The 25,932-nt window shown below is 46.8% G+C and overlaps 1 protein-coding gene across 1 annotated transcript in view; it reads right to left on the bottom strand.

Annotated features, from left to right (window-relative positions):
- The window catches only part of LOC141058128 (uncharacterized), a 132,319-nt gene that overhangs the window by 44,059 nt on the left and 62,328 nt on the right, over positions 1–25,932 (bottom strand). The window contains exons 14-18 of the mRNA XM_073554287.1: positions 24,931–25,025; positions 20,597–20,723; positions 16,312–16,567; positions 11,921–11,970; positions 8,370–8,470 (exon numbers count right to left, since the gene is read on the bottom strand). Coding sequence (XP_073410388.1) covers positions 8,370–8,470; positions 11,921–11,970; positions 16,312–16,567; positions 20,597–20,723; positions 24,931–25,025 — 629 coding nt within the window. The remainder of the gene's footprint in view (positions 1–8,369; positions 8,471–11,920; positions 11,971–16,311; positions 16,568–20,596; positions 20,724–24,930; positions 25,026–25,932) is intronic.

The following is a 25,932-nucleotide window of genomic DNA, read 5'->3' as shown; positions in this document are numbered from 1 at the left end:
AGAGAGAGATTTCGCCGCCTCTAGGGTTAAAATTCATGCCAGGTGTGTTTACAGTCCTCCACTCACTGCTGACTTTTCTCCCCATTGACTTGCATTGGGTTTCGTGTTTCACGACTTTTCCCGATAGTCTGCCAATTACGTTGGACTAGACTTTTGAGAAAGTCGGGTTTCATGAAACCCGACTCGACCCTAAAAAAGGCAAAGTCGCTCTTCTCTAGTGATAAGAACATCATTCAAGCCGAACTGTCATGGATGATTGATTAGTGTCCACTGTACAAAACAAACAGATTTGGGAGTAGCTATGATTGATCATTAAGCCAGGAACATACAGTAGGCATAAGAGAAAGAGTCTTGAAGTCTTGAAAATGGAAATGTTATTCTTCATCTTGTGTTTGCTCTAAGGTAAGCGTGCAAACAAGAATAGAAAGTTTCCATGGAAAATTATGCTGGACATGTTTCCCTCCTTTAATATTGTATACTTCTACTTTGGTGACAACCAGTGTTCTGTCTAAGCTGAGCAATCTGGAAAAGAAAAAGCTAAAGCAGCAAACTAACAAGGTCAACGAGGCTATTTCAGATATACCTGTCTGAAGTGTATAGTAGTTTCCAACTCCATGACTTACAGAGTGTATGGCTTATTGGAAACTGTAGTGACACCCGGAGTACTTAAAAGAAGGTCAGAACTCAACCGCAGCACAGCAGAAGGGGCATAACGATCATGACACCAAAGGCGCACATTCAGCTGAAGTGTATTGCGGCGTAGAGATCCACCAGCTTCCTGCACTGCAATACATGCTGCTGGCCAATCACAGGCATGCAGCTGACATTGGGGGGCATTATACAAGGGTGGGGGACATTATACAAGGAGCGGACCCAGTTCGTAGGGCATTATACCAGGAAGGGGCTAGAATGGGGGACATTATAACAAGAAGAGTCCTAGGACAGGGGGACATTATTCCAGTAAAGCACCCAAGGTGAGGGACATTATTACAGGATGGGGCTAGGATGGGAGACATTATTACAGGACGGAGGACATTATTAGGGAAAGGTGCCAGGATGGGGACACTATTACTGGGAAACTGAACATGTACTGCTTGTGTTTATAGGATCTAGAACTCTACAAAGGTCCATACATCGGACCAACATGGAGGTGGAATCCAAGGTCCAAATTTTTCACCAGACTCTAGTTACATTACTATAATAGCCTTGGTAGTGCCAAAATAAGTAGAACTATGTTAGCGCCGCTCCCACTGCCATACTCACCGCTCCTGCTTCTGCCCCGACTCTCTCCTCTGACGCGTCCTGCACGCGCGCCTCCGCTCTCCTTGCATTCCGGCGGCCGGCGTCCCGACGTTCTCCTCCACTTCCCTCGGCCGCGCGCACTGTGCCTCTGCGCACGCGCCGGAGGGATAAGCCGCACGCTCCTACCGGCAGCCACCTGTCTGCCGTGACCTGACCCGGACCGGCCCCCCGACCTATCAGAGGCCACCACCAGGTATTTCAGGCCGCCCTCCCTTAGTGGAGGCGCCTGACTATTGAGTTGCCTCTGTTGTCTAGGCCGCGCTCCCTGCTGCTTTTTCCTTGCTAGCTGAGCTCTAGTTTATTCCTTGTGTCTTGTGCCTCCTGTTAGTTCCTGTGTCTTCTGCCTGTGTCCTCAGTGTTCCTCTGTCCCTCCGGTCCGTTCCTCCTGCCTAACCCCTGTGTCTCCTTCCTTTTCAGTTCGCCTCTTCCTGGACCCCCGCCTTCCTCCGTCCTTCTTCCTCTTCCGCAGCCTCTGGACCCTGGTCACCCTGGTTCCTCTCTGGACCTTCCTCTGTTCCTCACCACTTGTTCACCCTCCTGAGCCGACCCCTGGTCCTGGCTGCCGTGGCGCTAGAACTTCCCGAGTCTGTTCCCTAACGGTCCCTGTATAGGGGTCGGTCCACTTGGTGCGCTCGCTCGGGGAGAGCTCGGCGCCACGGTCCAGTGGGTCCACTCTCGTCACCTGTGTCCACAGCGTAACAGTATAGTCAGGCCATGGACCCCGCCGGGGCCGCTACCCAAAAGGAGTTGGTTTTCCTTAGGGAGAACCAGACCCGTATTATGTCTTTCATGAAGACCATGGATTCCCGCTTGTCGGCCTTGCAGGCCGCTGATCCTGGTAACGCCTCCCAACTGGCCAGTCTCCAGCAGGAGCTGGTTCAACAACGGGACACCCAATCCCATATTCTTTCGTATATGGCTTCGGTCAACGATCGGCTGCTTTCCCTTCAATCGGCCGCCGGACGCGATTCGTCCCGCAGTTCAGATCCCGGACCCTCTCCGCCTCCCAGGCTTGGTAGGCCGCCTCGGTATGGCGGCGACCCCAAGTTGTGCAGAGGCTTCTTGAATCAGTGCAGGTTGCACTTCGAACTCCTGCCCCAACAATACCCCACCGATCGGGCCAAGGTTGCCTTCATTGTCTCCCATTTGGAGGGAGAGGCACTCTCCTGGGTAAATCCCCTGTGGGAGCGGGACGATCTCGTGGTCTCCAGTCTCCAGACCTTCACTGACACATTCCGTAGGGTCTTTGACGAGCCCGGACGGTTGGCTTCCGCCACGGAGTCTCTTTTTTGCCTCTCCCAGGGCGCTCTTACGGTCGGACAATACGCCATCCGGTTCCGTACCTTGGCCTCCGAGGTGGGGTGGAATAACGAGGCTTTGGTTGGGGCCTTCTGGCGTGGCCTCTCAGGCAAAATTAAAGATGAGCTGGCAGGGCGAGACACCCCAACCTCCTTGGAGGATTTAATTTCGTTGGCCACACGCATCGACCTTCGGTTCCAGGAACGCGCTAGAGAGACTACTAGGGACAGGAGACCGCTGAGACCATCTGCTTCTTTTCACAGGCCGTCCAGTCCACATCCGCCTGGGGCATCCTCCAGTCCGGCGTCTGAGCCAATGCAGGTGGATCGGGTCAAGTTGGCAGAACGGCGCCGTAAGGAGAGAATGATGGAGGGTCTGTGCCTGTATTGCGGCAGCGCATCTCACTTCCTACGCTTCTGTCCTGAGAGACCGGGAAACTCCTCCACCTAGGGCAGGTAAGAGAGGCCGATCTAGGTGTGTCTCACTCCTCTCACCCCCTTACCCTTTCAGTTCAGTTGGTTTTGGGTCAGAGACGTGGTTCGGAGGTGGCCTATGTGGACTCGGGCGCGGCAGGGAACTTCATTAGGTTAAAGGAGGTAAAGAAGTATCAGATTCCTGTGATCTCCCTGAAGACTCCACGTGTCCTCGCCTCAGTGGATGGTAGACCCCTACGTGAATCTGTGTTCCTGGTAACAGAGGAGGTGTGTCTGCAAATTGGGGCCTTGCACCAGGAGCGGATCGCTTTCTACGTCCTTCCCAACCTTTCCCATGCTGTGCTGCTAGGTCTTCCGTGGCTTAGGACTCATGAACCTGTCTTGGATTGGCGTTCCGGTGAGGTCCTCCGCTGGGGGCATCCCTGCCAAGAGAAGTGTCTGGGGCCTGTCCGCCCGGCTAACCCTCCACCAGCCTCCTCGGGCCCCGAGGCTCTACCAGCCGCATACTGGGCATTCTCTGACGTATTTGACAAGAAGGAGGCAGAGGTTCTTCCCCCGCATCGCCCGTATGACTGCCCTATTGATCTGCGACCCGGGACCACTCCGCCCCGAGGGCGAATTTATCCCTTGTCCCCTGCAGAGACTACGGCCATGTCCGAGTATATTCGTGAGAATTTAGCTCGAGGGTTCATACGGAAATCTTCTTCCCCGGCCGGAGCCGGGTTTTTCTTTGTAAAGAAGAAAGACGGTTCTCTCCGTCCTTGTATTGATTTCCGGGGCCTGAACGACATTACTGTGAAGAACAAATATCCGTTGCCTCCCATCCCTGAACTCTTTGACCGGTTACGGGGAGCCCGCATTTTCTCAAAGTTGGATCTACGCGGGGCTTACAACCTCATCCGCATTCGCCCTGGTGACGAATGGAAGACCGCCTTTAACACCCGGGACGGGCATTACGAATACCTGGTTATGCCCTTCGGTCTCTGCAACGCTCCCGCGGTCTTTCAGGAGTTTGTCAATGATATCTTCCGAGACTTGTTGTACTCCTGCGTGGTGGTGTATCTGGACGACATCCTTATTTTTTCCCCGGATCTGGCGTCCCATAGGAGGAGTGTTCGTCTGGTCTTACAACGTCTGCGGGAGAATCGCCTCTACGCGAAGCTTGAGAAGTGTCTCTTTGAGCAGTCTTCCTTGCCTTTCTTGGGCTACATCGTTTCAGATTCTGGGCTGGAGATGGATCCTGAGAAACTGTCGGCTATTCTTCGATGGCCTCGCCCTGTGGGGGTCAAGGCGATTCAAAGGTTCCTCGGCTTCGCCAACTATTACCGTCAATTTGTGCCACATTTTTCGTCCATCATCAAACCCATCTCCAGTCTCACTCGCAAGAGCGTCAACTCCTCGTCCTGGCCTCCGGAGGCTGAAGAGGCCTTTTCCTGCCTGAAGCAAGCCTTCGCGACCGCACCTGTTCTACACCGACCCGAGGCTAATAAGCCATTCATCCTGGAGGTAGACGCCTCTTCCACCGGAGCAGGTGCAGTGCTCTCACAGAGGTCCCCGTCCGGCCGCCTGATTACCTGCGGGTTCTTTTCAAAGGCCTTCTCGCCGGCTGAGTGTAACTACGCCATCGGGGATCGCGAGCTGTTGGCCATAAAGTTGGCGCTCGAGGAGTGGCGTTACCTCCTTGAAGGCTCGGTCCATCCGTTTACCATCTTTACCGACCACAAGAACCTTGCATATCTCCAGTCAGCCCAGAGACTTAACCCTCGGCAGGCCAGATGGTCCCTCTTCTTTGGTCGGTTCGATTTTGAATTGCGTTTCCGTCCCGGGCCAAAGAACATCAAGGCGGACGCATTGTCCCGGTCTCTGCAGTCCTCTGATCTGATGGAGGAACCAACTCACATTATCGATCCCGCTAAGATCATCACTGTGGCCCCGGTGAGACTGATTACTCCTCCTCCCGGCAAGACCTACGTCCCTGATGCTGAAAGAGAAAAGGTACTGCATTGGGGACATTCCTCTAAAGTTTCCGGACATGTCGGAGTCAAGAAGACATTTGAGCTCATCGCTCGTTTTTACTGGTGACCCTCACTCCGCCAGGATGTGACAGACTTCACGGCCTCCTGTCCCTCTTGCGCCAAGGTCAAGATTCCTAGGCGACCACCCGCCGTCCTTCTGCTTCCTCTCCCGATTCCTTCGGTTCCATGGCAACATATTGGTTTGGATTTCATCACGGATCTGCCTAAGTCTTCCGGATCTACGACTATCCTGGTAGCTGTCGACCGCTTCTCCAAGATGGCCCATTTTGTTCCTCTACCTGCGCTGCCCTCCGCTCCAGAGTTGGCGAAGATTTTTATCCAGCACATCTTCCGCCTCCACGGCTTTCCACAGCGTATTGTTTCCGATCGAGGGGTACAGTTCACCTCTCGGTTTTGGAGGGCCTTGTGTAAACTTCTAGAGATAAAACTGGACTTTTCATCCGCATACCATCCCCAGTCCAATGGTCAGGTTGAACGCGTTAATCAGGCACTAGCGTCTTACTTACGGCAGTTCTCTAACGCTCATCAGGATAACTGGGTCCATCTACTTCCCTGGGCAGAGTTCTCCTACAATAACCATCCCAGCGAGTCATCGGCCAAGTCTCCATTTTTCGTAGTCTTTGGCATGCACCCTGGTGTTCCTCTACCTTTGTCCGGTTCCTCCGGTGTGCCTGCAGCCGACTCCCTGACCCAAGAGTTCTCTAGGATCTGGTCCGAAACTAAGGAGGCCCTCCGGAGGTCTGGGGAACGCATGAAGAGGCACGCTGACAAAAGACGCTTGGATGCTCCAAACTACCTCCCAGGTCAACAAGTTTGGTTGTCGGCCAAGTACATTAGGCTAAAGCTCCCTTCCTACAAGTTGGGACCGCGCTACATTGGGCCTTTCAAGATTCTCAAACGTCTGAACAACGTATCTTACAAACTGGAGTTGCCTGCGTCGCTTCGGGTTCCCAACTCCTTCCACGTCTCTCTCCTTAAACCGGTTGTCCTGAATCGGTTTCACCCGGCCCCGAACCCTTCTCCTCTTCCTGTTACGTCTGATGACGTCTTCGAGGTAAAAGACATCCTGGCCTCGAAAAAAGTTAGAGGTAAAACCTTTTTTTTGATCGACTGGAAGGGTTTTGGTCCCGAGGAGAGATCCTGGGAGCCGCAGGAGAATATCAATGCTCCACGCATTCTTAAGAGGTTTTTAGCCAGACGCAGTGGAGGGGAGTGTAAGAGAGGGGGTACTGTTAGCGCCGCTCCCGCTGCCATACTCACCGCTCCTGCTTCTGCCCCGACTCTCTCCTCTGACGCGTCCTGCACACGCGCCTCCGCTCTCCTTGCTTTCCGGCGGCCGGCGTCCCGACGTTCTCCTCCACTTCCCTCGGCCGCGCGCACTGTGCCTCTGCGCATGCGCCGGAGGGATAAGCCGCACGCTCCTACCGGCAGCCACCTGTCTGCCGTGACCTGACCCGGACCGGCCCCCCGACCTATCAGAGGCCACCACCAGGTATTTCAGGCCGCCCTCCCTTAGTGGAGGTGCCTGACTATTGAGTTGCCTCTGTTGTCTAGGCCGCGCTCCCTGCTGCTTTTTCCTTGCTAGCTGAGCTCTAGTTTATTCCTTGTGTCTTGTGCCTCCTGTTAGTTCCTGTGTCTTCTGCCTGTGTCCTCAGTGTTCCTCTGTCCCTCCGGGCCGTTCCTCCTGCCTAACCCCTGTGTCTCCTTCCTTTTCAGTTTGCCTCTTCCTGGACCCCCGCCTTCCTCCGTCCTTCTTCCTCTTCCGCAGCCTCTGGACCCTGGTCACCCTGGTTCCTCTCTGGACCTTCCTCTGTTCCTCACCACTTGTTCACCCTCCTGAGCCGACCCCTGGTCCTGGCTGCCGTGGCGCTAGAACTTCCCGAGTCTGTTCCCTAACGGTCCCTGTATAGGGGTCGGTCCACTTGGTGCGCTCGCTCGGGGAGAGCTCGGCGCCACGGTCCAGTGGGTCCACTCTCGTCACCTGTGTCCACAGCGTAACAAACTAGATTAATAATTTCGACTATTGTACAAAGTGCAGTCATATTATATATCGCCTCCACTTACAACTTTAACAATGACAGGTACAGTTTCACTTCATTGCCTATAAGAATGAAAACAAGCACGACTAAGACTACTGCAAATACTGCTAGAGGTAAAACGATGGAAAGCAAATGTTCATAAATGACTACCACTTCACAGCTTCACATCACTGTATACAAGTAGGACAACAGTAAAAGCCGATGAGACTACTGCAAATTTCAAAATTTCCACTGCAAGCACAACAGTAAGACCAACTTAAACCACAATGAAGGCACACGGCATGACTATACAGTATATCATTGGATTGTCTCATTTTGTGTTATCTGTACTGTTAGGTGTATTTTCTCAACATAATAGGTAAACCCAGAATATGATGTGAATGTAGTTTTTTTTATATTATATGACTTCCAGCATAGCATACTTAATATTTAGGAATTTGTTTTGGGCATAAAGACACAGCTGTATAAAACGACACTATTGACACTAATTTGCCGAATCTGCCGAATTCAAATTTCGAGAGGTTCAATCAGCAGATTCGGCAAATTTTTCCTACAAATTTTATGCAAAATTTTTAATGGGAAATCTCAAGTAGTCCAATTGAATGGTGTATGCAACTCTTTGGCCACACTCAATAATGTTTTTAATGTGTTTCATTGTTAAAATGTTGTATAGTTTATTGTTATTGCCTTGGATAGGTGGGAAGGAGGAGAGAGTAGAATGAAAGAAGAATTTCAGGAAACTCGATTTACTAAGTTTGGATTCAATCATCTCTACTATTGACTAACGTAAGTCCTGTATTTGAAATCATACATGTATAAATGTAAAGGGGTTGGTTGGCCACTTTCCTCTCAAATTTCTGATATGCCACAACATCTTGGCCCTGATTCATCGAGCAGTTTCCTTAGGACACGTCAAAAATATCAGCTTGCTGGGAGTCTAACAAGAGGCACCGAATCATAGCTCCTTACATATTGCTGTGGCCGTTTTGGGGTACTGAAACCGAGCTGCCATTCACTTCAATGGGAACTAAGCTGCAGTACCCCAAGTCAGCCACTACTCAGTGTAAGGAGCTGTGATACTTTTGCTTCATGCATTGTATAATTTTAGTGGCCACGGGACCGTTTAACAGCTGATCGGTTTTGGTGCCCACCAATTACATTTTTTTCACCTGCCTGAAAGATATAACATCAGTATATTAATTTCCCACAACACCTTGTAAGGACTTGCAACATTTTCTAATAAAATAAAAAAAACTTACACACTGCATATCTAAAGTCTGGCAACTCTTCTGACATTCTGACCCCTTAGTGTCTGCGGTCTTGTTTGTGCAGTCAAAGTAAACTTTAGGAGCCTCACACACTATAAAAAACAAAAAAAAAAAAAAATTAGTTGATGTAAAACAAGCAAAATAACTGTAAAAATAGAACGATAAATATAATTTAAAAAATCATTTTAAATTACAGGTTATTGATTCTCCCAATCTTGGCCAACAAGTATGTTAGTGAAATGTCAAGTGTGTTCTAAGGAAAATAAATGATGTCCATAATGTGTGAGTGTCCATAATAGCTCAAACTTCAGACTTTTCTCTATGTATCTAAGACCTGAGAATCTGTGCTACTATATGTCAGATGCTGGGGATGCTATCATAAAGCTGGAGTTACTTTAAATCAGTAGCAGACCTCTGGTGCACCATTCTGTTTGAATCAGTAGAACACCTCTGGTGCACCATTTTCTTTGAATCAGTAGACGACCTCTGGTGCACCATTTTCTTTGAATCAGTAGAAGACCACTGGTGCACCATTTTCTTTGAATCAGTAGAAGACCTCTGGTGCACCATTTTCTTTGAATCAGTAGACGACCTCTGGTGCACCATTTTCTTTGAATCAGTAGAAGACCTCTGGTGCACCATTTTCTTTGAATAGTAGAAGAACACTGGTGCACCATTTTCTTTGAATCAGTAGAAGACCTCTGGTGCACCATTTTCTTTGAATCAGTAGATGACCTCTGGTGCACCATTTTCTTTGAATCAGTAGACGACCTCTGGTGCACCATTTTCTTTGAATCAGTAGAAGACCTCTGGTGCACCATTTTCTTTGAATCAGTAGATTCACTGACCTGTGTAGGTCTGGGCATGGCCGCTGCTAAGCTCTTCCCCTGGCCGCGCCTCCTCCCAGCCACTCTGCCTATGGGTGCATGACGCAGCATGCGACCTGCGTATACTATATTTAGCATTGGGTACGCCGACCTGCGCCAAACGCACCATGTTGCATTTTGGTGCGCTCGGCGCACCGTCAAAAGGACGCATGCGCCTGCAAACGCATACCCGCGCATGGCCTGCGTACCCAATGCTAAAGATAGGGTACGCAGGTCGCATGCAGCATCATGCGCCCATAGGCGGAGCGGCAGGAGGAGGCGCGGAAGGGGACGGAGCTTAGCGGCGGCCGTGCGCAGACCGACGCAGGTCAGTGAAACACTAGTGTGAAACTAGCCTAATGTGTTGTGAGTTCATTTTCCCCTTCACTACTGAGGCCCGAGGAACTCCCTCTTCTGGTAGAGAAAGGTAGTGAGCCTAATTGTCAAACACCTGGGTCTGATCATGATGACTGGCTGAGTGGAGTTACTGACTGGATATAAGGCTGCCGACGCCCTTTTTCCCTGCGGGTTGTTGATGCCTTTGCCTGTCCCCAAGAGGCCATGGACCCATATTTCAATGGATTTCATCTCTGATATGCCTGTCTCTCAAAGGATGACTGTTATTTGGGTGATTTGTGATAGGTTTTCTAAGATGGTTCATCTTGTACCACTCCCTAAGTTGCCGTCTTCCTCTGAATTGGTGCCCCTGTTTTTACAACAGGTGGTTCGCTTGCACGGGATTCCTGAGAACATTGTATCTGACAGAGGAGTCCAGTTTGTGTCTAGATTTTGGAGAACTTTCTGTTCCAAGCTGGGAATTCAGTTGTCCTTCTCCTCTGCTTTTCACCCTCAGACCAATGTGCAGACAGAGAGAACAAACCAGACCTTGGAGTCATATTTGAGATGTTTTATTTCTGCTGATCAGGATGATTGGGATTCATTTTTGCCCTTGGCCAAATTTGCTTTAAATAATAGAGCTAGTTCTGCCACATTGATGTCACCTTTTTTTTGTAACTTTGGGTTTCATCCTCGATTTTCTTCAGGGCAGGTGGAGCCCTCTGCCTGCCCAGGTGTTGACACTGTGGTGGAGAGAATGCACCAGATCTGGGACCAAGTGGTGGATAAGTTATCTCTCTCCCAGGAAAAGGCCCAACGGTTTTCCAACTGACATAGGACCATTGGTCCCCAGTTTAAGGTTGGTGATATGGTGTGGTTATCATCAAAAAATATTGCTATGAAGGTGGCTTCTCCTAACTTTAAGCCTAGATTTATTGGACCTTACAAGATTTTGGAGATTATTAATCCGGTCTCTTTTCGTTTGGCTCTTCCTGTCACATTTAAAATCCATAATGTGTTCCATAAATCTTTGTTGAAGAGGTTTGTTGAACCTGTTGTTCCGGGGGTGGCACCTCCAGACCCTGTATTGGTTGAAGGTAACATGGAATATGAGGTAGAGAAAGTACTGGATTCCCGTCTGGCTAGACGGAGACTCCAGTATTTGGTTAAGTGGAAGGGTTATGGTCAGGAGGATAATTCCTGGGTCTCTGCCTCTGATATTCATGCCAAAAGATTGGTGTGTGCCTTTCATCGGGCTCACCCTGATCGCCCTGGTGGCGTGGTTGAGGGTTCGGTGACCCCTCCTCAAGGGGGAGGTACTGTTGTGAGTTCATTTTCCCCTTCACTACTGAGGCCCGAGGAACTCCCTCTTCTGGTAGAGAAAGGTAGTGAGCCTGATTGTCAAACACCTGGGTCTGATCATGATGACTGGCTGAGTGGAGTTACTGACTGGATTTAAGGCTGCCGACGCCCTTTTTCCCTGCGGGTGATTTCTCTTGGACTTCTAGGAAACCAGTCTGATTCCTGCTCCTCTAAAGCTAAGATTTCTGCTTTGCCTTTTTGCATTAGTGTTTTGTTTTCCCTGCTTTTCTGGATTCTGCCATTCCCTGCTGGGTTGAGCAGAATCTCCTTTTGCCTGTTGCTCTGTCTTCAGAATATTCCTGAGTACTGACATAGCCTTTTTTGAAGCCTAGCGTCTTCAGGGCCTTTTTTACTGTCAGTTTGTTGGCTCTTATTTTCATAGGGTTTTTTCACGGATTGCAGACAGCAGCCTTCCTGTCCTTTCCTATCTAAGTTAGTTTGGGCCCCATCTTTGCTCGGTCTATCTTTCTGTCTGTGTTTTGTTCTTTCTTCTTGCTTCACCATCATTATATGTGGGGGCTGCCTTTTGCTTTGGGGTCTGCTCTGGGGCAGTTTAGATTTCCCTTTCTGTCTTTAGGCTATGTAGTCCTCCGGCTGTGATCGAGGGGCCTAGGGCATCGTAGGAGCCCCCCACGGCTACTGCTAGTTGTGTTGATAGGGTCAGGGGTCTGCAATCCGATAGCTGCCAACCTCTCTGGTTTTCTGGACTTAGCAAGCATTTCTATTTTTGCCTCCTACGGTGACTCAATCATAACACTAATGCACCATTTTCTTTGAATCAGTAGCAGACCCCTGGTGCACCATTTTCTTTGAATCAGTAGAACACCTCTGGCATACCTTTTTTTCTGGTGTAAGATTCCTTTAACAGCTTTTATATTTAATAAAGGAAGAACACACAGTACGTTCTATTGTCCTCTCTTTGACATACACTTAATCCTTTGTTTGTTTTTCACCTTCTAGGAAATGGTGAATACACACCTGTTTGTTCTGTTCTTCCAATACAGTCTAGTTTTCCAGAAGAGCAGGTGCTGAAAAAAATATGTATGTATGAGCATGCAAGGAGTCATCAAAGGGGTGTTGTAGGGTTATAACAAATGGGGGAACTGCTTTTGCTTCTCATAAACTACTCCACGCTTGTCTATGGGTTGTACCTGGTACCGCAGCTCAACCCTATTCATTCGGATGACTCTAAGATACAGGCCATGAACAGGTTTGGTGCTATTATTTCTGTACAACAAGCTGACCTTTTTTATAATTCTAGATTAGCAGTATTCAGAGGTTCTTAAAGACTGTTTGCCAAAGCCAGATAACTTTTCACACCAAGCACGGGCAATGGGTGCACCCTTGGTTTCCCCAAACATTTCAGAAGACCTTCCCACCTACTTATTTTCCATCACGTTACTTCTCTGGTTCCTTTAAAGCCAGAGCTGTCAGTTAAAGAAGAGGGTCAAGAAAGAAACAAGTAAATGAGTAGATGCACTAAACTTTCGGCCCTTTCAAGGATGCATCTAGCACCTGTGCTTGTTTTCGACAATTATGTCATATTGTCAGTCTCGCTTTAAAGGGGTTGACCAGAACCATTTTATTTTTTTAATATACACCTAAAAACTAACAGGTAGGTGGTTGCTAACAGAGTAAACTACCTGCCCATTTTACCTGGTGTCACCTGGCAATTCAGCTACTGAGCATTAATAGAGCAGCTCTTCTTCTCCCAGGCTGCTCTGTCGACAGGGCATGAATGCTGACGTCATTCTGATAGTCACTAAGCTCCCAACAGTTAGGCAACAGGTAGCTTGTTGTCAATCAGCATAATGTCGGCAGTGACACCCCATCCACAGAGCAGAAGGGAAGCCGCTGCCCTGTCAATGTGACATCAGCAGAAGCCACTGAGTCATCTGTAGGAGCGGTCAATGACCGCTCTGTGCCATCAGAGATTGGTGCCAGGCACAACAGGCAGGTGAATATTAACTACCAGCATGTTAGTTACTAGGCTCATAGCAAAAAAAATATTCCTGGATAACCCCTATAAGTTGTTTTTTTTAAGACAAACTAACAAATTATGTTTGAAGCCTAAGACATTTTCATTGCTAAAATGTAGCTCCCAAGTGGTAATTTTAGAAAACAAGGAAGCAAGGGTGAAGGCAGTTTTGCTTTTTTACATATGTACGTAACTTTCTTTGTACATATCATATTCATCAAAGCAACAGTATGAATGGTATACACAAGGGATGGGCGAAGCCGAACGGTAAAGTTCGGGGTATGTACCATACACCTAGTGTCCATGCATGGACCCCGAACACGGACTTCTCCCTGATCATCCAGTGTTTCCCAAACATCATCTGTGTGACAGCATGAGAAACACTGGCTCTGATTGCCGGTAAGTTCGTTACTATCAGAGCGCTGTGGTTCCCACGCTGTCATACAGTTGATAGTGTGTGAGCCAGCAGCTGTAGTAAAAAGGTTACCATTGATCACAGGCAGAGGCTAATGAGAGTACTACTCTGATCATCATATGCCTTGTCTCGCTTGCCATCGCACCAGACCAAGTGGGAAGAGCTGGACAAAGCGCCAGAATTAGCGCATCTTATAGATTTACCTTTTCTGGGGCAGCTGTGAGGTGCTATTTTTAGGCTAAGGAGGGCCAATATCCATAGCCCCTTCCCAGCCTAAGAATACCAGCCACCAGCATTAGCTTGGCTGGTTGTCAAAAATGAGGGCGACTCCAAGCAGGTTTTTTAAATTATTTTTTAAATTATTTATTTAAATAATTAAAAAAAAAATATCATGGAACCCCTTTATTTTTGATAACCAGCTAAGATAATGCTGACAGCTGTAGGCTACAGCCCACAGCTGTTAACTTTACCTTTGCTGGTTGTCAAAATTAGAGGAGACCCCAAGTCTTTTTTTTTAATCATTTTTTTATGTACTGCACCGGAGGAGCTTAATGTACAGTGCTGAGCAAATTATTTGGGACAAAGCATTTTTTTAAGTAAAATCGTAAGTTGGTTACTAGTCAGTGATTCAAACCAGTTTTAACTGCTTTGAACAGGTGTGAGTGCCTGCTCAAAGCAGTTAAAACTGGTTTGAATCACAGACTGGTAATCAACTTACGATTTTACTTAAAAAAATGCTTTGTCCCAATTAATTTGCACAGCATTGTACATGTCTTTTTGGAATAAATACATAAATTTATAATTGAAAAAAAATAGTGTGCGGTCACCCTTAATTTTCATGACCAGCCGAGGGAAAGTAGACAGCTGGGGCTGGTGTTATTATTCTGTGAAGAAGCCAATATCCATGATGCTACTAAGGCTATTAATATGAGCTCACAGCTTTCTGTGTAGCCTTTACTGGTTAGTAAAGTAAGTACAACCAAAATTAATGACATTGGGTCTCCCCTAATATTACTAACCAGCAAAGGCTAAACAGACAGCTATAGGCTGACATTAATAGGCTGGGAATGGACCATGGATATTGGCCTCCTTCTAGACTAAAAACACCAGTCATCAGGCACCCCAGAAAAGGCTCATCCTTTTTGGGCAGCACGGTGGCTCAGTAGTTAACACTGCAGCCTTGTAGTACTGGAGTCCTGGGTTCAAATCCCACCAAGGACAACATCTGCAAGGAGTTTGCATGTTCTCCCTGTGTTTGCGTGGGTTTCCTCCTGGTACTCCAGTTTCCTCTCACATTCCAAAGACATACTGATAGGGAATTTAGATTGTGAGCCCCATCGGGGACAGCAATGATAATGTGTGCAAACTGTAAAGTGCTGCGGAATATGCTAGCGCTATATAAAAATAAAGATTAATATTATAAAGAATATTATTAGATGCACCAAACCTGGAGCTTAGCCTCAGCTCTTTCCACTTGCCCTGGTGTGGTGACAAATGGGGTAAGAGTTTTGAGATTGATGTCAACTGCTTTATATCATTTGACAACAAACGCAGAGGTTAGTAATGGAGAGGCGTCTAAGACACCCTGATTACTAACCCCTTTTGTGAAAATTAAATAAAGATACACACATGAAAAAGTCATTTAATTGAACAAAACACACAAAAAAATCCTTCATTTGAAATACACACTTCCCATCCTCTTTTACCCATTTATTACTGCAAAATTAAATATAATAAAACACCATATTCCTCCCCTGTCTGATTACAGTCCATTTGTCTCACAAAGAGGCCAACTTTGCTTCATCTGGATTGCACGGCTGAACTTTGGCATGGTGCAAGTTGTGAATCCGGGAGACACTGAGCTGAGCCTGAGAGTACAGGAGTACAGCTTCAGTAACCTGCGATGACATTATTGAGGTTACCCCTGGTCACAGGCAACAGTTCTCAGGCTAGGCTAAGCATCTCCTGGATTTACGGCTGAGCAGTCGCATGATACCACTGCGCAGCCATGTAATCCAAATGATGCAGAGTTTTCCTCTTTGTGGAATAAATGGACTGTCATCGGAAAAGGTTAATGGTCTTCTATTATTTTTAGCTTTACATTACTGAATAGGTAAAAGAGGGTGGGGAGTGTTTATTTCAAATAAAGGAGGTTTTCTGTGTGTTTAATTCAATTAAAGGACTTTTTTCTGTGTGTGTCTTTATTTAATTTTCACTATGGGGCTAGTAATGGGGGCGTCTTATAGATGCCTTTGCATTACCAACCCATGGGCTTGATGTCAGCTGACCTTACAAAGCTAACATCAACTCCACAAATGTTACCCCACTGGCCTCTGCACTAGGGCAAGTGGGAATAGCCAGGCGAAGTGCCAGAAATAATAAAAAATAAACCACGTAGGAAGCCTCTATTCTTGATAACCAACCAATATAAATCTAACAGCTAGGGGGCTGTAGCCCAAAGTTGTCAGCTTTACCTGTGCTGGTTAGCAAAAATAGAGGGGACCAAACATTTTTTTATTTTATTTAATTATTTATTGCACAGGTGCTGGCTGATGAATACTCTCATCATCGTACGCCTACTCTTGCTGATATCAGCAAGACCAAGCCTTCGATGATGAGAGTAGTAGTAGATCAGTAGTAGATCAGAGCTGCTGGTTCACAAACTATCATCTGTGTGACAGCGTGGAGACCACAGCGCTCCGATTGGTGGTAAAAACTTACCGCCGATCATAGCCGGTGGTTTCCCACGCTGTCACACAGATGACAACATGCAAACCGCTGGATGATTGGGCACCCTATTCATTTGAATAGCATCCAGGTTTGGGTTTGAGTTCAAGTTGGGTTGAAAGCTTTTTTTAAATGTTTGGGTGAACCGGTGGCCCCGAACATCCACGGGTCCATCCATCACTACTATAGACAAAACAATACTCGGAGAATATTTTATGAATTATAGCATAACTGTTAGAGGGCACTCACCATATAGCTCCATTGTCATGAACTACTTCTCCAGGGGGCACTGCTGTACCTTTGTAGGAGCAAGAACAAGCTGATGGAAGCACGCATCTACCGCTATCATCCAGATAGGTTCCATTCTGACAAATGCACCCATCAACCGGGACAAAGGAGATGTCACAAGTAATATCATGACTACTGAGAGAGCGACAAGTTGGCTGGCAGGTGCTTATTGAATAACTGTAGGACAAGGATGCAGGACACGTAGACGTAAATGAACCTGGGATAAAGAAATAGAAAATGTCATCAAATGTTTTTAAAATAATTTCTAAGCAGAAGATCAAATGTATTTTGGCTTTCAAACGCTAAATTAATGTCTACTCATAAATGAGAGAAATGGGTCACACATGAGCCACACAAATGATCGTTGTATGAAACTTGCCAAATATACAAAAACATTTGGCCACAATCCAACAAACCTTCTTGTTCAAAGACATTTAGGTATATTCCGAACAATTAACCTAATAAATGTAATCCTGCATTTTATCTGAAGATTTGTAAAAAATCAGCGTAAAGGGGTTTTCCTGTCATTTAAACAGTCATTTCAAACAATATTTTGTCATTTAATAGAATTGACGTGCGTAAAAAAAAAAAAATCACTTTAATTACACACTTTGCACTTATAACTCTGAAAAACCTCTCTAAAGTGGTTGTACCACAAGGTGTTACCCTTTCTATCAATTCTGCTGTATGTTGCCCGTTGTTAAGGTAAATCCATCTTTAATCACAGAGCTGCAGAGACAGATTGGGTTGTGGGTATATCACTGCTACCATGTCCAGCATCTTTCCTGCGTTGATAAATCGCTTTTTCTTATACTCTTTTTTGTCAGACTGTGTGATGAATTATGAGGTTTTGATGTTTTATTACTAGGTCAGCGTTTTATGCTTGTAAAGAATAATAGCTATTATTCTTCTACTTGTCAGAGTTCGGAGCGACATAACCCAGTCCTTGCTCCTGTAGGGAAGGTGACCTGACGGACGGATGGACTTGTCAGAATAGAGGAAGGAAGGGTTGCGCAGTTTAGATAGGTGTCAGTTACTACAGTGGGGAAACAGCTGGGAAAGTGTAGTGGACGTGCAGGGAGGAGTGTGAGCAAAGGACTTGACATCAGCTTAGGGCTTAGGAAACCGTTGGTCATGGGGGGCGGAGTTACAGGGAACCGGGTTTGATATAATTTTCACAGGAGGGTTCCAGAAAGTTCCAGTCCCCAGGGGGAGCTCCAGTGACAGGAGGACTATGACAGTTTGTGCACTGTGAGGAAAACTGTACCAGGGGGACTGAGGAGAGAGAAAGTCAGGGGGGTGGTCCTGACAGGAAGAACCGCAGTAAAGACGAGACATCGGGTGTAGGACACCGTATTTGACACGACGCCTGACCAGTGAAACTACTGTTGGTATACAGGCCTACGGCAGCCACAGTGACGGAGCTGACAGGAGCATCAAAGAGTGGAAAAGGTACAGGACGTACATGTACGTCTCGGGTGAAAAGTACGGTGTGTGTAGCGGCCCTGAGCACGGAGGGCCGAGAGGAAGGTACTGTGTCGCCTTGTGAGGACCGTCAGTCGGACGGCGAGAGCACGAATAAACTTTTACCTGTTGCACCCAGAACCTGCCTCCATCTTGTCTCTGTTTTGTCTCTGCGCGGTAAGAAGAGGGACCACCCCCCAGCTCGGCCCACCGATCCTACACTGCCCTTACGAGAGAGGTGCAGGGCATGTTGGATGTAATCACACTGAAATACTGGTAGACTCCTAACTACTGTGCATGCTCCCCTTCATCGGCAGAAAAGCAAATTGGTGAGCATAGGCAAAGGGCACACGTGGAAGCACGGTGGCTCAGTGGTTAGCACTGTTGCATTGCATTGCTCATATCCTACCAAGGACAACATCTGCAAGGAGCATGTGTGTTCTCCCCATGATTGTGGGCGTTTCCTCCTACCCTCGAAAGACATAATAGGGAATTTAGTGAGCTCCAAAGGGAACAGAGATGATGATGATGTCTGTAAAGCACTGTGAAATTAATCGTGCTATATTAGCTTATAAAATAAATAAGTATAAGGGAATACAATAAATAAGAACACTCTAACAGTAATGATCCCTGTGATGTGTATAGACAGAGGTTTTTCAGTTACTATCGGTGGGAGGGGAGGAGTCACCGGGGACCTATCTGTATGACTAGTGCACAGTGCAGCTCAGTCTCGGGCAGCTCTGAAAATTATGTTTTTCTCTGAAATGCCCCAGTGTTTCAGAGACAAACTTACATGGCTGGGATACTTTAGCCAGTGGCGATACATGCTGTCCATAGTTTGAGCACCAAGAATAAGCTGACGGGTGTCCTTTAATAAGAAAATACCAATGCTGTGCTGCTAAGGTGTACAAAGCTTATGCATGAAGGGACACTGTGCCTCACAGCATAATCGGCACTGAGCGTTATGTTTCTTCTTTACTAAGTAACTATATATAAGGCTTAACTGATATGGATTTTCCCTAGCTACGAAATCCATTTAAGACCAAGGAAAGGTTTTACTGACAGCAACTTAAAAGGGTTGTCCAGGCTTGGAGCTCAAGTATGCAGTCACTCTATGTGACTGCAGACTTGTGAATCCTCACAGCGTGCAGTGTGCCAACTGTTAGGATTATCCGTTGCCTGTGCTGCGAGCGGGAGATTTGCATACATGTGGTCACATGCAGACTAGACATGCGTGGCCTCGTTCAATACAAGTGAACAGACTGAGGCCGGATACAGTCTAGTTAGAATGTGGCTAGACCTGGAAGTAAGCAAATCCCACACTTGCACACATAAGAGCCCTCACCGGTGAATCCTGAGAGTGTGTGCTGTGAGGATTCTCAAGTGTTCAGTCACATAAAGTAACTGATATGGCTTTGCCCTAGCTACTAAATCCATTTAAGACTTTACATTCTATCACTCTAAGGGCCCAATATCCTTCAGGTATCCAGAAAATGGAGGAAACAGCAAGCACTGCTAAATATCATCTTGCCAGGCCTACAGGTTAGATGAACACCTTGGGATCCCGGCAAGTAGAAGGAAGTATTCAGGGATCTGGACCTTGTGGTTGCTTGACCAGGATCCTGCAAATCAACAATTTGATCATCTGGGCTCCATAATGTTAATACCTTCAAAAAGGTACAATGCTCATGCTCCTGAGTGGGCCTTGTCAACCTCTAGGCCACGTAACAGTTGATATGCCTGCTTTGGCTATAATTACACCAATGCCTGTAGTTCCCATATCAGTTTGTTTTAAAGGAAGCAAAAGTATGGCTTACTAGGGCGCTCAAACCAAGACAGACACTTGTTTTAGATAGAAAAGAAACTTCTTTACTTGGTCATTATCTCCTCACAAAGCTTTTCGGTGTCAGGTGATGAAGGTGGATTCTCCGCCAAAAAGATTTGTGAGGAGACAATCATCAAGTAAGGAAGTTTCTTTTCTATCTAAAACAAGTGCCTGACTTGGTCTGAGCGCCCTAACCAGCCGTACTTTTCCTTCCTTGCATTTTACACCCTTCTGGTTCAGCGGCTTGGTGCAGCACGGTCCCAGCAGACTATCAACCATCCTGCAGGACCTGAAAGACGGAGGACCTGTGGTGACATCAGCATCGGTGACATCAGCATCACGTTACGGTCCATGTGACCGGCTAACCTCCGAACCCGGAAGCAGGGATGGCGAATGGTGCACGATAAGCACCGCAGGCTCTGCAAACATGGTTATGTCGGCAGCATAACCGTGGCAGGTTAGTGTACTTTGTTATTAACCTCCTCCACTTGACCACCGGGTATCACACCAGGAGCGCCCCCTCCTCTCTCCTATTTAGTTTGTTTAAAGGACTTTTCAGTTGTTTGGTACATTGAGTGCTTGATCTTCAATTTTTCTTTTTTATTTTAGATAGGTGTAACGTATAGAAAAAGGTTGATGATCCCTGACCTAAGTGAATGTGGCTCTTTATGAGCAGCAAGTTGTCGCAACCATAAGCAAGTTGAAAAAAAAAACCAAATAATGGATTTTTTGCAACATATATTATGGTGCAGTACACAATGTGGGATATCGCGATGTATGACAGCTCTATGTGTCGCAATTTATACTGTTAGTTTATAACCGAAAAATAGGCGTAAGTAAAAGCATACATACAATATGTATAGCAATTATCTTATGAAAGTAGCTTACTGACTAATTGATTCAAGCAATAATTTGAATATTTTATACTTCTCTTCCTGAGAATAGCGTTTTACTTACTGCAGACATTTTGACGCCATCCTTTTAATATAATTCCCTTCATAGAGCAGGCGTACACATAGGAGGACAGAGCGGCACACATGCACTCCTCGCTTTTGGCACAGTTGCATGAATCAAACATACAGTTCTAGAAAAAAATAAGTAGCAAAGACTAAGCATAATATCGATCCTTTGTATTTACAATGTAAGTCATGACATGTCCCAGGTGTTGTCCTCAATTAATATTGGATCTTTGGAGGTATTCATTTCCTTATCATGCTGAGTTATCAAATTATCAGTGTCATCATTTTCATCAATAAGTAGTGCATGCAAATATAAGACGATTTGTAATATATCTCATCAAAGAAATCTGCTCTACTTATAAGACACTTTCGCCTCCCAGACTGCTAATATAGTGACATGTCAGGATTAGAGATGGGCGAACCTGAACGTTAAAGTTCAGGGTCTATAAACAAACCCCTAATGTCCGTGCATGGACCCCGACTTCTCCAGGAAGTCCGCGTTACTGTTCGGGTTCGGCAGTCTGAACAAACCTTGTTGAAAGGCTCAATCACAGCCATATCAAATATTGGCATATGCGCACACATTAACAGAGGAACGTAAAAAAGGTAAGTTAAAGGATATTCTCATCTCCAAGATCCTATCTCAATATGTAGATGGTGTATTAATAATAATATTAGCAAATACTCCCAATTAGAAATGTAGTATAGTTCTTCTGATGCACTATGTCGGTTATCCTATGGAAGGAGCCTCGCGCCCTGAAACGCGTGTCGGGGAGGGCTAACGGTCCTTCTCCTCTGCTACACCCCGCTTACCATCCAGGTAATACTACTCATTCTTGGTGCATGGCTCCTATCTGGTGCTTGTAACTTATCCTGCGTTATGTGAGCATTTGCTCCGAGTATAGCACAGCCTGTATGTTTTATGGCCGCTATTTGTAGCATACAATTTTGCTTTTTGTTATATGAGCACTGGCTTTTAATACATTACAGCCTGCACATACGCCTTCTCTGCCAGCAGGACTTAGGGCTTTGCCTGTGCAAATTAACCCCCTTGTTTTGCACCATATGAGCACTTGCTCTTCATGTGATATTGTCTGTATCATGCCCTATTGGCTCTCAATATATTATAGTCTGCACATACGGTTTCTGTGCTAACATGATATAGGGCTTTGCCCTGAGAAAAATAATCTTGTTGGCGCCATATGAGCATTTGCTCTTTATCCAATATTGCCTGCATCATTTTGCATTGTAATCTGTAGTATACATATTTGCAGAGGTGTTTGGTCTGTATGCCCATTTTTCATGTGTGACCATCTGGTGTGTACAATTTTTTCCTGCCCCTACCATTGTACCTGATCTAGTTTTTAACATTTGTACTTAATAAAGTGTTACATTTTATGAGACCCTATGACTGTTTTTCAATTTTTTAGCCTGCTTTTTGCTGTTGGCCCTGTAATTGTCCGCATAATACACATGTTTGCGTGGTAGGTGGCAATTTGCATTGTAATTATTGTGATCATTCCCCACCTACATATGTTATGTTTACCACAATTTGCGCTTATCCTATGTGCAAGGCATTGCAGTAGCTTGGGTATCCATGGTTACAACAAATAACCGCTAACTACCTAAATAACTGTCATTATAGGACGTTGTAACCATGGATACCTAAGCTACTGCAATACCTGGCACATGGGATAATCAGACGAACTATACTACATTTCTATATGGAGGTATTTGCTATTATTATTATTATTATTATTATTATTAATAAACCTACTATACATTGGGATAGGATCTTGGAGATGAAAATACCGTTTTAAGGCTAACTCTGTGATAGAGACACAAATGTGTACTGTATGCATCACCTGGGCAAATATGGGGCTCAGTGGACACTACTGGCAGGATCTGACTCTATGTGGGCACAGTATAATAATATATGGCCAATAGAGGGCTTTGAGTGTGAAAGAAAACTCCAGCCTTATTGACACATTGTGTTACCCATAAGTAAGATGGAGAAACTGTGCAATGCACTTAATCTTCCAGCCCTGAATTAAGGTATTTTCGTATTTCCCTTCTACATTTTGTGATGAATTATCTATACATATATAATCGTCATATCATGTCTGTCTGTAACCGAAATCGCGGGTCGCTGATTGGTCTCGGCCGCCAGGCCCCCGCCAAGCCGCAACCAATCAGTGGCAGGCGCAGTCGGGCGCAGGCCTTAAACTGTAAAAAAGAGAATTAAAATAAAAATGAAGGTTATTCTCAACTTCCGACGGCCTCCTGTCTTCTTTCCACGCGCCCGGCCTCGTGTTCCCAGTAATGCTTTGCGGCTTAGACCGCTGATGACTTAACTCTCGCGAGAGCGAGAAAGAAGACCGACATCACTCTCACGAGAGCGAGAAAGAAGACCGACGTCATCAGCGGTCTAAGCTGCAAAGCATTACTGGGAATGCGAGGCCGGGCGCGTGGAAAGAAGACAGGAGGCCGTCGGAAGGTGAGAATAACTTTTTTTTACTTTTTAATATTATTTTTTTACATGCTAGAGGGCCGCGGCAGTGATTGGTCGCGGCTACAGGGCCGCGTTGCTGATTGGTTGCAGACAGAGGGCCACGATGCCGATTGGTCGCGGCTACACGGAAAGGGGGGTGAGGGGACCATGCATACCAGGAAAGGGGGGTGAGGGGACCATGCATACCAGGATTGGGGGATGAGGGGTATCATGCATACCAGGATTGGGGGGGTGAGGGGACCATGCATAAAAGGAAAGGGGGGTGAGGGGACCATGCATACCAGGAAAAGGGGGTGAGAGGACCATGCATACCAGGAAAGAGGGGTGAGGGGACCATGCATACCTGGATAAGGGGGTGAGGGGACCATGCATACCAGGATAGGGGGGTGAGAGAACCATGCATACCAGGATAAGGGGGTGAGGGGACCATGCATACCAGGATAAGGGGGTGAGGGGACCATGCATACCAGGATAGGGGGGTGAGGGGACCATGCATACCAGGATTGGGGGGTGAGAGGTACCATGCATACCTAGAAAGGGGGGTGAGGGGACCATGCATATCAGGATTGGGGGGTGAGGGGACCATGCATACCAGGATTGGGGGTGAGGGGACCATGCATATCAGGATTAGGGGGTGAGGGGACCATGCATACCTGGATTGGGGGTGAGGGGACCATGCATATCAGGATTGGGGGTGAGGGGACCATGCATACCAGGATTCGGGGTGAGGGGACCATGCATATCAGGATTGGGGGGTGAGGGGACCATGCATACCTGGAAAGGGGGGTGAGGGGACCATGCATACCAGAAAAGGGGGGTGAAGGGACCTTGCATACCAGAAAAGGGGGGTGAGGGGACCATGCATACCAGGATTGGGGGGTGAGGGGACCATGCATACCAGCAAAGGGGGGAGTGAGGGGACCATGCATACCAAGAAAGGGGGGTTAGGGGACCATGCATACCAGGGTAGGGGGGTGAGGGGACCATGCATACCAGGATTGGGGGGTGAGGGGACCATGCATACCAGCAAAGGGGGGGTGAGAGGACCATGCATACCAAGAAAGGGGGGTTAGGGGACCATGCATACCAGGGTAGGGGGGTGAGGGGACCATGCATACCAGGATTGGGGGGTGAGGGGACCATGCATACCAGCAAAGGGGGGGTGAGGGGACCATGCATACCAAGAAAGGGGGGTTAGGGGACCATGCATACCAGGGTAGGGGGGTGAGGAGACCATGCATGCCAGGATTGGGGGGTGAGGGGACCATGCATACCAGCAAAGGGGGGGTGAGGGGACCATGCAAACCAAGAAAGGGGGTTAGGGGACCATGCATACCAGGGTAGGGGGGTGAGGGGACCATGCATACCAGGGTAGGGGGGTGAGGGGACCATGCATACCAGGGTAGGGGGGTGAGGGGACCATGCATACCAGGGTAGGGGGGTGAGGGGACCATGCATACCAGGATTGGGGGGTGAGGGGACCATGCATACCACGAAAGTGGGGTAAGAGGACCATGCATACCAGTAAAGATGGGAGAGAGGACCATGCATACCAGGATTGGGGGGTGAAAGGACCATGCATTCCAGGATTGGGGGATGAGGGGACAATGCATACCAGGATTGGGGGGTGAGAGAACCATGCATATCAGGATTGTGGGTGAGAGAACGGTACATATCAGGATTGGGGGTGAGAACCATACATATCAGGATTGGGGGGTGCATTATTGCATTATTATTAAATCTTCAAAAATAAACTGCATACATATTCTAGAATACCCGATGCGTTAGAATCGGGCCACCATCTAGGATATTATATGTACCTGAGTGTAAATATCTGGATTAACTTTAGGATGGCATTCTGCAAAAGGTCCTGCGTCATCACTTAGCATTGAGCACCAATGTTTAGCGTACAGTTCTAGGAAGAAAAACACAGCATGTTACATCTAATTGAAAACACGTGCATCTTTATAGACGGATTAAATGATAAATATTAATATAGTTTTGGGAATAGATTTAGGATAACGTATTTTCATTTCATGCATTTAAAGAGCTTCTGCTAATGTCTTGATCTAATTGAAAATAACATCATTGCTTTGAGATATTACATTTTAAAAGCAGAAAACAGAAACTCCCTTAAATACCTACTATGAGTAAGGTTCCAGTGGGAAGTCCTGTTTAGTGATTACCCCTTAAATCCCTACTATGCGTAAGGGTCCAGTGGGCGGTCCTATTCAGTTATTACCCCTTAAATCCCTACTATGCGTAAGGGTCCAGTGGGCGGTCCTTTTTAGTGATTACCCATTAAATCCCAACTATGCATAAGGGTTCAGTGGGGAGTCCTATTAGTGATTACCGCTTAAATCCCTGCTATTCGTAAGAGTCCAGTGGGCGGTCCTACTCAGTTGTTACCACTTAAATCCCTAATATTTGTAAGGGTCTAGTGGGCGGTCCTATTCAGTGAATTCCCCTTAAATACCTACTATGTGTTAGGGTACAGTGGGCAGTCCTATTAAGTGATTACCCCTTAAATCCCTACTATGCGTAAGGGTTCAGTGGGGAGTCCTATTCAGTCATTACCCCTTAAAACCCTACTATGCGTAAGAGTCCAGTGGGCGGTCCTACTCAGTTGTTACCACTTAAATCCCTAATATTCGTAAGGGTCTAGTGGGCGGTCCTATTCAGTGATTTCCCCTTAAATACCTACTATATGTTAGGGTCCAGTGGGCAGTCCTATTAAGTGATTACCACTTAAACCCTACTATTTGTAAGGGTCCAGTGGGCGGTCCTATTCAGTGATTACCCCTTTAATACCTAATATGCAT

This window comes from Dendrobates tinctorius, unplaced genomic scaffold (genome assembly GCF_039654945.1).
Source record: "Dendrobates tinctorius isolate UK_male_01 unplaced genomic scaffold, ASM3965494v1 ptg000211l, whole genome shotgun sequence".
Classification (NCBI taxonomy): Eukaryota; Metazoa; Chordata; class Amphibia; order Anura; family Dendrobatidae; genus Dendrobates; species Dendrobates tinctorius.
Note: the sequence above shows the minus strand (reverse complement) of the source record. Positions and strands in the feature narration are given on the sequence as shown.